The 14,889-nt window shown below is 43.9% G+C and overlaps 1 protein-coding gene across 4 annotated transcripts in view; it reads left to right on the top strand.

Annotated features, from left to right (window-relative positions):
- Window positions 1-14,889, top strand: part of LOC147105761 (plexin-B2-like) — a 274,135-nt gene that overhangs the window by 245,997 nt on the left and 13,249 nt on the right. For all 4 annotated transcript variants that reach the window (XM_086010484.1, XM_086010486.1, XM_086010483.1 and 1 more), the window contains exons 25-31: window positions 7,296-7,474; window positions 9,122-9,188; window positions 9,280-9,426; window positions 10,418-10,574; window positions 11,063-11,163; window positions 13,346-13,430; window positions 14,701-14,852. In XM_086010484.1, coding sequence (XP_085866610.1) covers window positions 7,296-7,474; window positions 9,122-9,188; window positions 9,280-9,426; window positions 10,418-10,574; window positions 11,063-11,163; window positions 13,346-13,430; window positions 14,701-14,852 — 888 coding nt within the window. The remainder of the gene's footprint in view (window positions 1-7,295; window positions 7,475-9,121; window positions 9,189-9,279; window positions 9,427-10,417; window positions 10,575-11,062; window positions 11,164-13,345; window positions 13,431-14,700; window positions 14,853-14,889) is intronic.

Below are 14,889 nucleotides of genomic sequence, written 5' to 3'. Positions count from 1 at the left end.
TGCTGCACAGGACAGGAGGAAAAAGTGGGGTAGAGCTATAGTAATAGGGGATTCTATTGTAAGGGGAATAGATATGCATTTCTACGGCCGCAAACGAGACTCCAGGATGGTGTGTTGCCTCCCTGGTGCAAGGGTCAAGGATGTCTCAGAGTGGCTGCAGAACATCTTGGAAGGGGAGGGTGAACAGCCAGTTGTCGAGGTGCATATAGGTACCAACGATATAGGTAAAAAAATGGGTTGAGGTCCTAAAAGCTGAATATAGGGAGTTAGGAGGTAAATAAAAAAAATAGGACCTCAAAGGTAGTAATCTCAGGATTGCTACCAGTGCCACGTGCTAGTCAGAGTAGAAATAGAAGGATATTTCAGATGAATACGTGGCTAGAGGAATGATGCCAGGGGGAGGGATTCAAATACCTGGGACATTGGAACCGGTTCTGGGGGAGGGTGGGACCAGTTCAAACCGGACGGTTTGCACCTGAGCAGGGCTGGGACCGATGTCCTAAGGGGAGTGTTTGCTAGTGCTCTGGGGGAGGGTTTAAACTAAAATGGCAGGGGGTTGGGAACCTGAGCAGGGGGACAGAGGAAAGGGAAACGAGGATAAAAGCAAAAGATAGGAAGGAGAAAAACAAAAGTGGCAGTCAGAGAAATCAACAGTTTAAATCAAACATGGCCACAGTAAATAATAATTCTAATAGGTCTAACAGCGTTAAAAAAACAAGCCTGAAGGCCTTGTGTCTTAATGCGAGGAGCATTCGTAATAAGGTGGATGAATTAGCTGCGCAAATAGAGGTAAACGAATATGATTTGATTGGGATTACGGAAACATGGCTCCAGGGTGGCCAAGGCTGGGAACTCAACATCCAGGGGTATTCAATATTCAGGAAAGATAGGCAAAAAGGAAAGGGAGGTGGGGTAGCATTGCTGGTTAAAGAAGGGATTAACACAATTGTAAGGAAGAATATTAGCTCTGATGATGTGGAACCTGTATGGGTAGAACTGAAATACCAAGGGGCAGAAAACGTTAGTGGGAGCGGTATATAGACCTCCAAACAGTAATGCGGAGGTTGGGGATGGCATTAAAAGGGAAATTAGAGAAGCGTGCAATAAGGGCACAGCAGTCATCACGGGTGACTTTAATCTACATATAGATTGGGCTAACCGAATCTGTAACAATACTGTGGAGGAGGAGTTCCTGGAGTGTTTACGGGATGGTTTCCTGGACCAATATGTCGAGGAACCAACCAGAGATCAGGCCATCTTAGACTGGGTATTATGTAACGAGAAAGGATTAATTAGCAATCTTGTTGTACGAGGCCCCTTGGGTAGGAGCGATCATAATATGATCAAATTCTTCATTAAGATGGAGAATGAATAGTTGACTCAGAGACTAGGGTCCTAAATTTAAATAAAGGAAACTACGATGGTTTGAGGCGCGAGTTGGGTAGGATTGATTGGGGAATGTCACTCCAAGGGTTGACGGTGGATAGGCAATGGCAAACATTCAAAGACAGCATGGATGAACTACAAAATTTGTTCATCCCAGTTTGGCATAAAAATAAAACAAAAAAGGTGACTCAACCGTGGCTAACAAGGGAAATTAGGGATAGCATAAGATCCAAGGAGAGGACATATAAATTGGCCAGAAAAAGCAGTAAACCTGAGGATTGGGAGCAGTTTAGGATTCAACAAAGGAGGCCAAAGGGATTAATTAAGAAGGGGAAAATTAAATATGAGAGTAAGCTTGCAGGGAACATAAAAACTGACTCAAAGCTTTTAAAGATATGTGAAGAGAAAAAGATTGGTGAAGTCAAGCGTAGGTCCCTTGCAGTCAGAATCGGGAATTTATAATGGAGAACAAAGAAATGGCAGACCAATTAAATTCATATTTTGGTTCTGTCTTCACAAAGGAGGACACAAATAACCTCCCAGAGATGCCGGGGAACATAGGGCTTGATGTAAGGGAGGAACTGAAAGAAATCAGTATTTGTAGGGAAATGGTGTTCGGGAAATTGATGGGATTAAAGGCCGATAAATCCCCAGGACCTGATAATCTACATCCTAGGGTACTTAAGGAAGTGGCCCTAGAAATAGTAGATGCATTGCTGATCATCTTCCAACATTCGATGGAATCTGGAACAGTACCCATGGATTGGAGGGTAGCTAATGTTACCCCACTATTCAAAAAAGGTGGTAGAGAGAAAACGGGGAATTACAGACCGGTAAGCCTGACACCGGTAGTGGGGAAAATGCTAGAGTCCATTATAAAAGATGTAATAGCAGAGCATTTGGAAAACAGTGACAGGATTGGACAAAGTCAACATGGATTTACAAAAGGTAAATCGTGCTTGACTAATCTACTGGAATTTTTTGAGGATGTAACTGGTAAAATAGATAAGGGAGAACCAGTGGATGTGGTGTATTTGGACTTTCAGAAGGCTTTTGATAAGGTCCCGCATAAGAGATTAGCGTGTAAATGTAAGGCACATGGGATTGGGGGCAAGGTATTGACTTGGATAGAGAACTGGTTGGCAGACAGAAAGCAAAGAGTTGGAATAAACGGGTCTTTTTCCGAGTGGCAAGCAGGGATCGGTCCTTGGACCCCAGCTATTCACAATATATATTAATGATCTAGACAAGGGAACTAGATGTAATATCTCCAAATTTTCAGACGACACAAAGCTGGGTGGGCGTGTGTGCTGTGAGGAGGATGCCGAGAAACTCCAGGATGATTTGGACAGGTTGGGTGATTGGGCAAAAGCATGGCAGATGCAATATATAACGTGGATAAATTTGAGGTTATCCACTTTGCTGGCAAAAACAGGAAGGCAGATTATTATCTGAAAGGCAATAGATTGGGAGAAGGAGAAATGCAACGAGACCTGGGTGTCCTTGTACACCAGTCACTGAAGGTAAGCATGCAGGTGCAGCAGGCGGTTAAGAAGGCAAATGGTATGTTGGCCTTCATAGCGAGAGGGTTTGAGTACAGGAACAAGAATGTCTTGCTGCAGTTGTACAGGGCTTTGGTATTGTGTATTGTGTATTGTACACCTTGAGTATTGTGTGCAGTTTTGATCACCTTACCTGAGGAAGGATGTTCTTGCCATCAAAGGAGTTCAGCGAAGATTCACCAGGCTGATACCTGGGATGGCAGGAATGACATATGAGGAGAGATTGGGACGATTGGGCTTGTACTCACTGGAGTTTAGAAGAATGAGAGGGGATCTCATTGAAACTTATAAAATTCTGACAGGACTGGACAGACTAGATGCAGGAAGGATGTTCCCGATGGTTGGGGAGTCCAGAACCAGGGGTCACAGTCTAAGGATAAGGGGCAGGCCATTTAGGACAGAAATGAGGAGGAATTTCTTCACCCAGAGAGTGGTGAACCTGTGGAATTCTCTACCACAGAAGGCAGTAGAAGCCAATTCATTAAATATATTCAAGAAGGAGTTGGATATATTTCTTAAGGCTAAAGGGATCCAGGGGTATGGGGAGAAAGCAGGGACCGGGTACTGAATTTGGATGATCAGCCATGATCGCATTGAATGGCGGAGCAGGCTCGAGGGGCCGAATAGCCTACTCCTGCTCCTATGTTTCTATGTTACTCATTGGAGTTTAGAAGAATGAGAGGGGATCTTATTGAAACATATATTATACTGAAGGGGCTTGACAGGGTAGCTGCAGAGAGGATGTTTCGCCTCGTGGGGAATCTAGAACTAGGGGGCATAATTTCAGAATAAGGGGGCACCCATTTAAAACAGAAATGAGGAGGAATTTTTTCTGAGGGTCATGAATCTTTGGAATTCTCTTCCCTAGAGAGCTGTGGAGTAGAGAGATTGAATATATTTAAGGTGGAGATAGACAGATTTTTGAACGATAAGGGAGTGGAGGGTTATGGGGAGCGGGCAGGGAAGTGGAGTTGAAGCAAAGATCAGATCAGCCATGATCTTATTAAATGGTGGAGCAGGCTCGAGGGGCCAAATGACCGACCTACTGTTCCTATGTCTTATGTCTTATGAATAAGCCTTGGCAAGTTGCTGCAGTGCATCTTGTAGATGGTACACACTGCAGCCACGGTACGCCGGTGGTGGAGGGAGTGAATGTTTAAGCTGGTAGAGTGGGTCCCAATCAAGTGGACTGCTTTGTACTGAATGGTGTCGAGCTTCTTGAGTGTTGTTGGAGCTGCACTCATCCAGGCAAGTGGAGAGTATTCCATCACACTCCTTACTTGTGCCTTGTAGATGGTGGAAAGGCTTTGGGGAGTCAGGAGGTGAGACACTCGCCGCAGAATACCTAGCCTCTGACCTGCTCTTGTTGCCACAGTATTTATTTGGCTGGTCCAGTTAAGTTTCTGGTCAGTGGTGACCCCCGAGGATGTTGATGGTGGGGGATTCGGCGATGATAATGCCATTGAATGTCAAGGGGCGGTGGTTAGATACTTGCTTGTTGTGAGATAGTCATTGCCTGGCACTTGTGTGGCGCGAATGTTACCTGCCACTTATCAGCCCAAGCCTGAACGTCGTCCAGGTCTGTTGCATGTGGGCATGGACTGCTTCATTATCTGTGGAGTTGTGAATGGCGCTGAACACTCTGTAGTCATTAGCGAACATCCCCATTTCTGACCTTATGTTGGAGGGAAGGTCATTGATGAAGTAGCTGAAGATGGTTGGGCCTAGGACACTGCCCTGAGGAACTCCTGCAACATGTCCTGGGGCTGTGATGATTGACCTTCAACCACCACAACCATCTTCCTTTGTGCTAGGTGTGACTCCAGCCAGTGGAGCATCTTCCCCCCGATTCCCATTGACTTCAGTTTTATTAGGGCTCCTTGATGCCACACTCAGTCAAATGCTGACTCACCTCTGGAATTCAGCTCCTCTGTCCATGTTTGGACCAAGGCTGTAATGAGGTCGGGAGCTGAGTGGTCTTGGCGTAACCCAAAGTGAGCATCAGTGAGCAGATTATTGGTGAGTAAGTGCTGCTTGATAGCACTGTCGATGACACCTTGCATCTCTTAGTTGTTGATTGAGAGTAGACTGATGGTGCAGTAATTGGCCGGTTGGATTTGTCCCCCTTTTTGTGGACAGGACATACCTGGGCAGTTTTCTACATTGCTGGATAGATGCCAGTGTTGTAACTGTACTGGAACAGCTTGGCTAGAGGCGTGGCTAGTTCTGGAGCACAAGTGTTCAGCACGATAGCCTTTGCTGTATCCAGTGCGCTCAGCCGTTTCTTGATATCATGTGGAGTGAATCGAATTGGCTGAAGACTGGCTTCTGTGATGGTGGAGACCTCAGGAGTAGGCCGATATGGATCATCCGCTCGGCACTTCTGACTGAAGATGGTTGCAAATGCTTCAGCCTTGTCTTTTGCACTCACGTGCTGGGCTCCACCATCATTGAGGATGGGAATATTCATGGAGCAGCCTCCTCCCGTTAGTTGTTTAATGGTCAACCACCATTCACGACTGAATGTGGCAGGACTGCAGAGCTTTGATCTGATCCGTTGATTGTGGGATCGCTTAGCCCTGTCTATAGCATGCTGCTTCTGCTTTTTAGCATGCATGTAGTCCTGTGTTGCAGCTTCCCCAGGTCGGCACCTCATTTTTAGGTACGCCTAAAAAGTTTTTTAAAACTTCATTGTTTAAAGTCTTCCCTGATGGCTCAAGAGAGTATCTGATCCGTTAGTAATAGGAACATCCCAGCTTCAATCCCCAGTCTGTACTGAGTTAGCTGTTCTCGAGGAAGGTGGCAGTCGGACACTATAAATGTCCTGGTTTAGGCAAGGGAAAATCAACAGGGTTCCTGCTCCTGATTATTATCTATCTCTGTCTTGTCCATCCGTTCCCCCACCCACTCTCAAATAATCTGTCTACACTCACTGTTGAGGCTGATGCGAATCATCATTTTGCAAAGTAACAGAGGATGATCAGTGGAAACTGTACCCTGCAGGGAGTTAAATGAGAGATTTTCACCTGGGGATTGCTCAGTTCCCAGGTGCAAAGCAGAGCAAAAAGGGATGGAGACCTGTGAACCCAAGTCTCCGCACCCTTTGTGTTGCTGTGGGATTCCTGCTGTTTCCTGTGTAGGAGTGCTTGCTCCTCCAACAGGCGCAAGCAAGCAAATGAGATAGGAGAGACATAACAGTGCCTCGTCTTATCTTTCTGTCTGAACACCAGGTGCGTGCCCATTAGGAAGGGTCTTGTGCCCAGCCCTGCACAGGTTGGAGAATCTGAGGGATGGGCAGTAAAGACAATTGAAGACTTGAAACACTAGCCTCCATAGACCTTCAGACTTGAATGGCTATTACCATTGTTGCAGGCCTCTGAGGCCTGAAGCAGTGGATGACTTTCCAGCCCGGTTTCCCTACCAATGGGTGGTCCTAAACCTGGAGAATGTTTGGCCTAGAGTGCTGACCGAACCCATAAATGTGGCAGGTTCAAGTCACGAGATGTGCTCCACCTGAATGGTACCCAGGCACAGGAGAAGGATAAATGAGTGCCAACATCTTCAGGAGAGCAGGGGGAGTAAATTGAAGAGGACGTGGAGGAATTGGCACTCCAGACATTGGAGTGCTAAAAATCTGCAAATAATGAGCAGAGTTGAACATTTTCATTGTGTGCAAAGTGTGAAATTTACAATGTGTTATAAATGCTCCTGCTGATGCAACATTTACTGAACAAAAGACAGAAGCTTAAAACCTCAAACATACTTTGCATTATTGTTTGTTTTTATTCAGTTTTAATGTGGATATTTGATCCAGTGGACTTCATGCAATTGTCCAATAAAGCAAAAGCAAAATACTGCGGATGCTGGAAATCTGAAATAAAAACAGAAAATGCTGGGAATACTCACCAGGTCAGGCAGCATCTGTGGAAAGAGAAACAGAGTTAATATTTCAGGTCGTTGACCTTTCGTCCGAACCACTGGAGCAGTCCAGTGTGTACTGTTGCTGTAGTTTCCCCTTGCTTCAGGTCCAATGTTTAATTCTATTGCCTCCTCCATATCCACACTGACTTCCTTGCTCATGAGTATGAAATTTCCCAACTGAGACATCATCAATGCCACTTAATTGTTGGCCCACCAGACATTGTGCCTCAATGCTGTGAAAGGAATCTCCATTCTCCCATCATGGTCTGGCTTTTCCTCCTGCCCCAGACACTTGTGAGGATTGGTGAAATCTCAAACCTGCCAGTGGGGAAACCAGAATCTAGGCTCTAGGGGCTTGTACCTTACGTTCTTCATTCAATGTCTTACTAGTACTAATGAAACCCAAATTTAACTTCTTTTGAATAGTTTATCCACACACTCGAGAATCAGAGAGATTTTTCTGCAAGAGAGAAAGTTTACTTTGCATCTTTGCTGACTATTGCTCTGCATGGAAAGCTTGAATACTACACCGACATCATGAGAACACTGCTGTTGGAGCTCATGGCTCAATATGTTGCTAAAAACCCGAAGCTCATGCTCCGAAGGTATGTGAATGCTTGTATTTCAGCATCAAAACTTTTTATTATCGTATAACTGAATTGTCAAAGTCAGGCAACCTGTCCTCATAATTTAACCGTTTAAACCAATGGTATCATTCTGGTGAATCTGCACTTTATCCCTTCCAAGGCCAATATATCTTTCCTGAGGTTCGGTGCCCAGAACGGAACTCAGTGCTCCAGATGGGATCTGATCAAGGCTCTGTACAACTGAAGCATCACTTCCTCACCTTTTTTAGAATGTCAATCCCTTTGAGATAAAAGCCAACATTTCATTAGCTTTTTAATTACTTTTAGAACCTGTGCAATAGCTTTTAGTGATAAATACTGAAATCCCTTTGTCCTCCGCAGCTAGAACACCATGCCGGTAAAGGGTTCTCGTGGAACACCATCCTGGTAAAGGGTTCTCCTAGAACACCGTGCTGGTAAAGGGTTCTCGTGGAACACAGTGCCGGTAAAGGGTTCTCATAGAACACCGTGCCGGTAAAGGGTTCTCCTAGAACACCGTGCTGGTAAAGGGTTCTCCTAGAACACCGTGCCGGTAAAGGGTTCTCGTAGAACACCGTGCTGGTAAAGGGTTCTCGTGGAACACCGTGCCGGTAAAGGGTTCTCGTGGAACACCGTGCCGGTAAAGGGTTCTCGTGGAACACCGTGCCGGTAAAGGGTTCTCGTAGAACACCGTGCCGGTAAAGGGTTCTCGTAGAACACCGTGCCGGTAAAGGGTTCTCGTGGAACACCGTGCCGGTAAAGGGTTCTCGTGGAACACCGTGCCGGTAAAGGGTTCTCGTAGAACACCGTGCCGGTAAAGGGTTCTCGTAGAACACCGTGCCGGTAAAGGGTTCTCGTGGAACACCGTGCCGGTAAAGGGTTCTCGTGGAACACCGTGCCGGTAAAGGGTTCTCGTAGAACACCGTGCCGGTAAAGGGTTCTCGTGGAACACCGTGCCGGTAAAGGGTTCTCGTGGAACACCGTGCTGGTAAAGGGTTCTCGTAGAACACCGTGCCGGTAAAGGGTTCTCAACCTTTGAGGCTGGCCTGTTTTTTATCACTTTACAGGACTGGTGCTTCCACTGTGTTTTGTCAGCATTTTCTTTTTTAACTTCAGACCTGATGAGCAGGCTTTCCATGTTTTTAATTTCTTCCATTTTCTTGCCTTTTACCTTGGGTGCACCTATTAGCCAGTCATATCTTCCTTTGTTTCTGTAATGTGTTAAATTTCTTTAATGCTTCTTTGACTGATATTATTTTGCATCGTGTCTCACTCTCCTTTTTCTTTAAGCAAGTTACAGGTCTTAGAACTAACTTCCATTTGGAATATCTTGTTTTTATAATTTGCCTCTTTCCCCCTTTTTTTACTGGTTCTATTTAAAGTGCTTGGTTCTCTTTCATTTTTCTCTCCACAGATGCTAACTGACCTGTTGTGCGTTCCTGGAGTTCTCGGTTTTAGTTTCAGATTTCCAGCATGCAGTCTTTTTGTCTTTTATTAGATATTATATACATTTGTTTTAAAGTAATTAATCACAGTCAGTTGATGAATTAAGATGGTAAGATTGAACACAATAGAACACAAACTGTAAACTAAATTCTGAAATTGGTTTTGGAATGAAATGTGAACTTTGTCATTCTTTTCTGTTAGATGTGAAACTGTTGTGGAGCGAATGCTTTCCAACTGGATGTCCATCTGCCTATACCAGTTTCTGAAGGTAACTCCAAATAATTGTGTACACTCTGTTCTGGCTGCATGTTAATATTGTCCCAAAAACTGAAGGTTTTTTTTCTGCTTGTAAAATTCAGGATTCTGCTGGTGAACCACTGTACAGATTATTCAAAGGGCTTAAGCACCAGGTGGAGAAAGGACCAGTCGATGCAGAACTGAAAAAGGCAAAATACACTTTAAATGACACCGGACTCTTGGGCGAGGATGTGGAATATCACGTACTGGTAAGTCCATAATCTGACCCCGATTAATTGAAATGATTATCACCTTTTTTATAAAAGAGAGGGGAATAGCCTTTTTCTCTGCCCCTTTCCTGACTAGTACTTTCCAGGATGTGGTTCTGGCACCAGTTGCTGTAGGCAGTTCTAGTCCCCTACCACCGCCCCAGTTGAGATATGCTAACTCGACACAGACAAGGGATCGAAGCTGGTAATTTCTGGGTATGAATGGCTCCGTATTTGCTAGGTTAACTTACTGGACCATTGGCGGAAAAAAAAAAAGAATTTAAAACTTGGAGGTGCCCTGACTGTTAAATAAAGAAATAAACCATTTTAATCAGTGGATGCTGGTTGTGATCTATGGAAGGAGTTTGAATGTAGCATTGTGCCCACCTGTCAGCATCTTAAAATAAATGCAACTCATTAATACCCTAGGGAATAATTGACTATGATTAATAGGACATTGCAGGTAAAATTCTCGATTTAAAGTTTTCATTTAGCAATTTATCTTTTTAAAAACTCCCAAGATTTTATCCAAGTGTTCATTAATTTTGATGCCCGCACAAGAACAGAAAGATCAAACCGATCAATAATGAATTGGGGCAGGAAAGACTCATCAATTTAGAAATGGGCAGGGTTACAAGAGGATCCAAGCCAGTTTAAGGAGGATTATATTTACAGTTACTTGTGAAATCTGAATGTCAACCTAAGCACACATTGAAGTGTTGAATACATTTGCAGTATCAAGTGTGAAGAGCACCAAACTCCTTCCAGATTCCTTGGTGTTACAAATTCATTTCAGTATTGGATCTAAACAGAAGCTGAACTTTGTGCCCAAAATGTTTGCAATATTTGGATCTGTGACCAGCTTGGAGAACTTGAGCACCACATTTCTAAAATAAGTAACTTATAACAATGAGCGACTGTGCTAAAAGCAGATTTTGCAACTTTGTGGAAATGTTTGTTTATTTTACTTATTTTTTTTGTCTCTTGTCAGACTTTGAATGTAATTGTACAAGGGGATGCTGGAGAATCTATGCCAGTAAAGGTCCTGAGCTGTGACAGTGTAACCCAAGTCAAAGAGAAAATTCTTGACCAAGTGTACAGAAATATTCCTTTTTCACAAAGGCCTAAGCTAGAGAGCGTTGTTCTTGGTAAGTCATAATTAACAACGTTAACTATTCTCCCTCGCCCCCCCCCCCCCCCCGAATCTCTGCCCAGAGCCTTCTCCCCCTCCTGATCCCTTCTGACAGCCTTCACCTCTTCCTGATCCCTGCCAACAGCCTTATACCACCCCCCCCCCCCCCCCCAACGACCCCCAACTGACTGCCAGGGACCGTTCACACAGGTCCCCGGCTGCGAATTCCTGCCACCAGATGCCCACTCCTGACCGCCGGCCAGGTAGTCATTCTGGCCAGGTGTTGGGTGGTATGCTGCATAGTATTAGTTAAATGAGGCGCTGCCGTTAAGGTCGGTAGTCTCACTACATCCCGGCCTTGCCATGTTATTCCCCCGCTTACAGGCTCCCCGCACCCTTCCTGCTTCCCCGCTAATGTCGAGGCGATATTGTTTGTGGAGAGCAGTTTGTTTCAGTGGACAAGTGAAAGTGTTGATTTTTTTTTTTTCTCTTGCCTGCCCACAGAATGGCGTCCGGGCTCGACTGGTCAAATCCTTTCAGATCTGGACGTCACTTCAGAACGAGAAGGAAAATGGAGATGTTTAAACACTTTAAAACACTATAATGTGAGTAGCGTATGCCTTTTCTGTATAAAACACATTGATCACATTTCTGTGTTGCAGAATGTAAGAATTTAAAATATTTTTGATCAAATATTATTCGTTTATAAATAAATACATTCAAAATTTACCTAGCTGTCAAATCTACTTTACCCAGCCTTTGATGATTAAACCTATTATGACTACATTTACATCTTGGCAACTGAACTTTGAAGAGGGAGCTGTCTTTGTTTGTGGAGGGACAATAATGAAACAGTCATGTAGCATTTTATCAGTCAATGTTTTTGCACTAACGACACGTGAGTACAGATTGCAACATTTCATCCAAGAAAGGTTTTTACTAACTTTAAAAAAAAATCCCATTAGTCCTCGGGCATCAGCAATAAACATCTGAGCCCAAGCTCAATAAATTAGGAAGGCCTTGAGGTCAGGCGAATCCTTTTGCAGGGTCTACAGTACTAGTAATACCAACTCTCGGCACTCTACTAGAATTTAAAAGTCAAGCCATAAAGACCTTTTTTAAAGTTTAGCAAACTTCCTTGTGATGTTCTGCATGTTAACAGTATAAAGAAGAACAGAAAAAATTATATTAATTGAAACAATTTTTACAGCCGGTGAAACACTCAAGGCAGTTATGATTAGTGCTGAAACACACACCTCTTGCTCTCTTGTTGCTGTTGCAGTATAGCCATGATATACGCCATACATTCAAAATCTTAAATCACCATTTTTCAATCTCATTTTCAAACAATGTCAAGTCAAGCTATTTTAATAAATCTAAAGTCTAGTCTGCAGGGTGAGATTGATCTACTTGAAGCTATAGGACCCAGCTAGCACAAAGGCATAAGTTGTCATCTTGCTTTCATTCACATTTGCTTTGTGTAATAAGGTGAATGCAACCCGTAGGACAAAAGTCCTGCTGAATGCCGACAGCCCAGACTCTGCGGTTCTCCTGTCCCTGTGCAAATTCTGAACTGTTGATCAGCTTGGATTGTACATGTCACAGCTTGTTTTTCCGTCCCTAATGAACAGTCTGGAGCATGGCCTCGGCTCCCTGGCAGATACTTCACTGCTCTCCACCACATCATTAACCAGAACTGAGGAGTGCTGCTGTGCCTCACAAATTGGAAATAATAGTTATTTCACAGTCAGCTGGAGGAGCTGCAACTCATGGTGCACGATACCTTCTATTAAATTAAAGGGAAAACTGAACTTGTGTTTTGCTAATCTATTTATTTCACTGCTTTCTTTAACCCCTACACTCACCCCTGGCATTGTGCACCAGTCTTTGACCACGTATGCCATCAGTTAAAACCTAAGCCTCTGGAAATGGACTGATTTTGGCAGAGGTGTGACACAGTCCACACCAATTTTCAGCAGCCTCTAATTCTGGGTGGGGGTGACTGTATTGGCCTAGACTTTCTACAAATCCACACCACACACACTCTCTCTTTCCCCCCAACCCACCCCCAGAGGTGCGCCTCTGACCACAGCGGTCCTTCCAGCCTTAGCGTCATTTAAATACAAGAGGAGTGCTTCCCCAGCCTTTGCCAGGGAGTCCTGCCAAAATAGGGGTGGAGTTTAGCTGCAGCAGAACACCTGAACCATCCGCAGCTTCTTCAGTCCATGCAGGAATACTGGATACATGGGCTTAATGGGCATCGTTTGTGTCCAGCGTTCAAAATATGCAGATTTTGGGGGGAAATTTTGGAGGACGTACTTCCCTGATTTGCATCTCATTGTGTATACACCCATTCATATATGGGCAGGCATACCGTACCCTCTGGTGTTGGCTCTGGCACCGGGAAATGGGAGGGAGCAGCACGAGATGCTCATCTCCAAGTATGCCTGCCCCTGCCCATCCCAGATCCGGCAAAAAAAATAGACGGGTGTAGGTGTAAACTCACGGGCATTGACTTAAGGCAAAATGTTTGTGGGACATTTTTTTTGTACTCCCTTTCCTTTTATCCTATCCCCCATGTCTAATTGCTGCTTTTTGTTTGACCTGTTTTCAACCTGTTGGTGTCTTGTACGATGGGACTTGCCATGTTGCCTAGGTTTCTTAAATCATTTAGGTCATTTTTAAATTATTTACTTTGGATATTTATTGTAAAAGAGTAAGCAAAAAAAAAAAAAATTCTGTCAGGAATTGTACCACTAACTGAGAATTCTGCTGTTGTCCTTCCAGGTACGGGATTTCTCCACTCTCATTTTAGTAAGGTCTTCACATGCTCAGCAACCTGATGACCATCAGCAGATTATTCACGGAGAAAGTCAGTAGCAATTTATCACTCTACATTAGCAAATAGAAAGTACAATGCTATGTTGACTAACAGACAGATGCAAATAGTATTCCCACTTCTAGAATTCACACTGAAACAGGAATCTGATCAAAAATTATAGTTTGATATGAGGCTTTCTAAAAAAGAAAGAGAATGTTGAATTAGATTTTCATAGCGAATTAACCTACTAAAGATTAAAAGTCCAACATCATGTTGACTTTTTTCTTTACATTATGTATCTGAGAGCAACTTGTGCCATTTTTATTTTGAGCTGAGGAATTCAAGTGCTGGAAGTGGAATACTCTTATTTTGGCACTCAGTGTCAAACAGTCCTAGCTCAGTTACAGTATAGACAGGATTTCCGATAAAATGCCTCATATTCTGCCCAGCCTTGTTCCCCTAACATTAATCTCAGAAATACCATCAGTACACTGCTTCAATTTCCAACATTGCTCTCCTAGTCGCCTCTCTCTTACTGTCATACTGAGCATTGGACAGTTTTGTGCCTTGTGCCAACTAGGATTAAGGTTGCGAGGAGGGAAGAATGCAGCCTAACCTGACCTGTCATTGAGTACCTTGGAAGGAGAAATCAGCATTGAAACAGGCATGTTTCTTTACCAATGCCCTTCATACAAGGACCTGAAATATGCTATTGATGTAGAGACCCTGATGTGAAGCATTGGAGTTTGATGTTCTCTCCAATTACTCCAACCCCTAATCTCCCTTTCTTTGCTAAGATTCTTGAATGTGTCATTGCTTCCCATTTCCATGCCCACCTCCTAAAATCCCTCCAGTTAGCTTCTGCCCTTCAAAAAAAAAAAAAAAAATACCAACTGCCCTGGCGAAAGTCACAAATGACATCCTCTGTGACGGAGTATGGTGTGTTACCCTCCTCGAGCTTTCCACATCGTTTAATATGGCAGATCACACCATCCTCCTTCACCTCCCCTCTATTATCCAGTTCCAGGGGACTTCCCTTGCATGTTGGTGGTAGCACAGAACGGGCGATATCACATCAGCGGCCCATTTTACACTGCCTGATTTTTCTATTCCATCGACTTGAATAGAAATGCAAAGTGAGCGACATGTAAAACAGGCGGCAGTTGTGATTTCGACGTTTTTGCATTATTGCCCCAAGACAAATTTCACCCCATTATTCTCTAATGCTTCTCTCACTGGATAGTTGTTTTGGAAGATGTTAAAGCAGGGAGTTTGTCGATGTGCTTTAGTAAGATTTTTTCCCTCAATTTGGTAATTCCAGGAAGTGGACTTTTAGAAGAAGAGAGGAGGTGGCATTTAGTGCGGCCAGCAGATGAAGTAGATGAAAGTAAATCGAAGCGAGGCAGCATGAAAGAAAAAGAACGGACCAAAGCCATCACAGAAATATATTTGACGAGGCTACTGTCTGTAAAGGTGAGATTTTATGTGCATTTTTATTAGCTATTTACTT

Source organism: Somniosus microcephalus, chromosome 17 (genome assembly GCF_052327205.1).
Source record: "Somniosus microcephalus isolate GS21.2 chromosome 17, FLI_Smic_1.0, whole genome shotgun sequence".
Classification (NCBI taxonomy): domain Eukaryota; kingdom Metazoa; phylum Chordata; class Chondrichthyes; order Squaliformes; family Somniosidae; genus Somniosus; species Somniosus microcephalus.
Note: the sequence above shows the minus strand (reverse complement) of the source record. Positions and strands in the feature narration are given on the sequence as shown.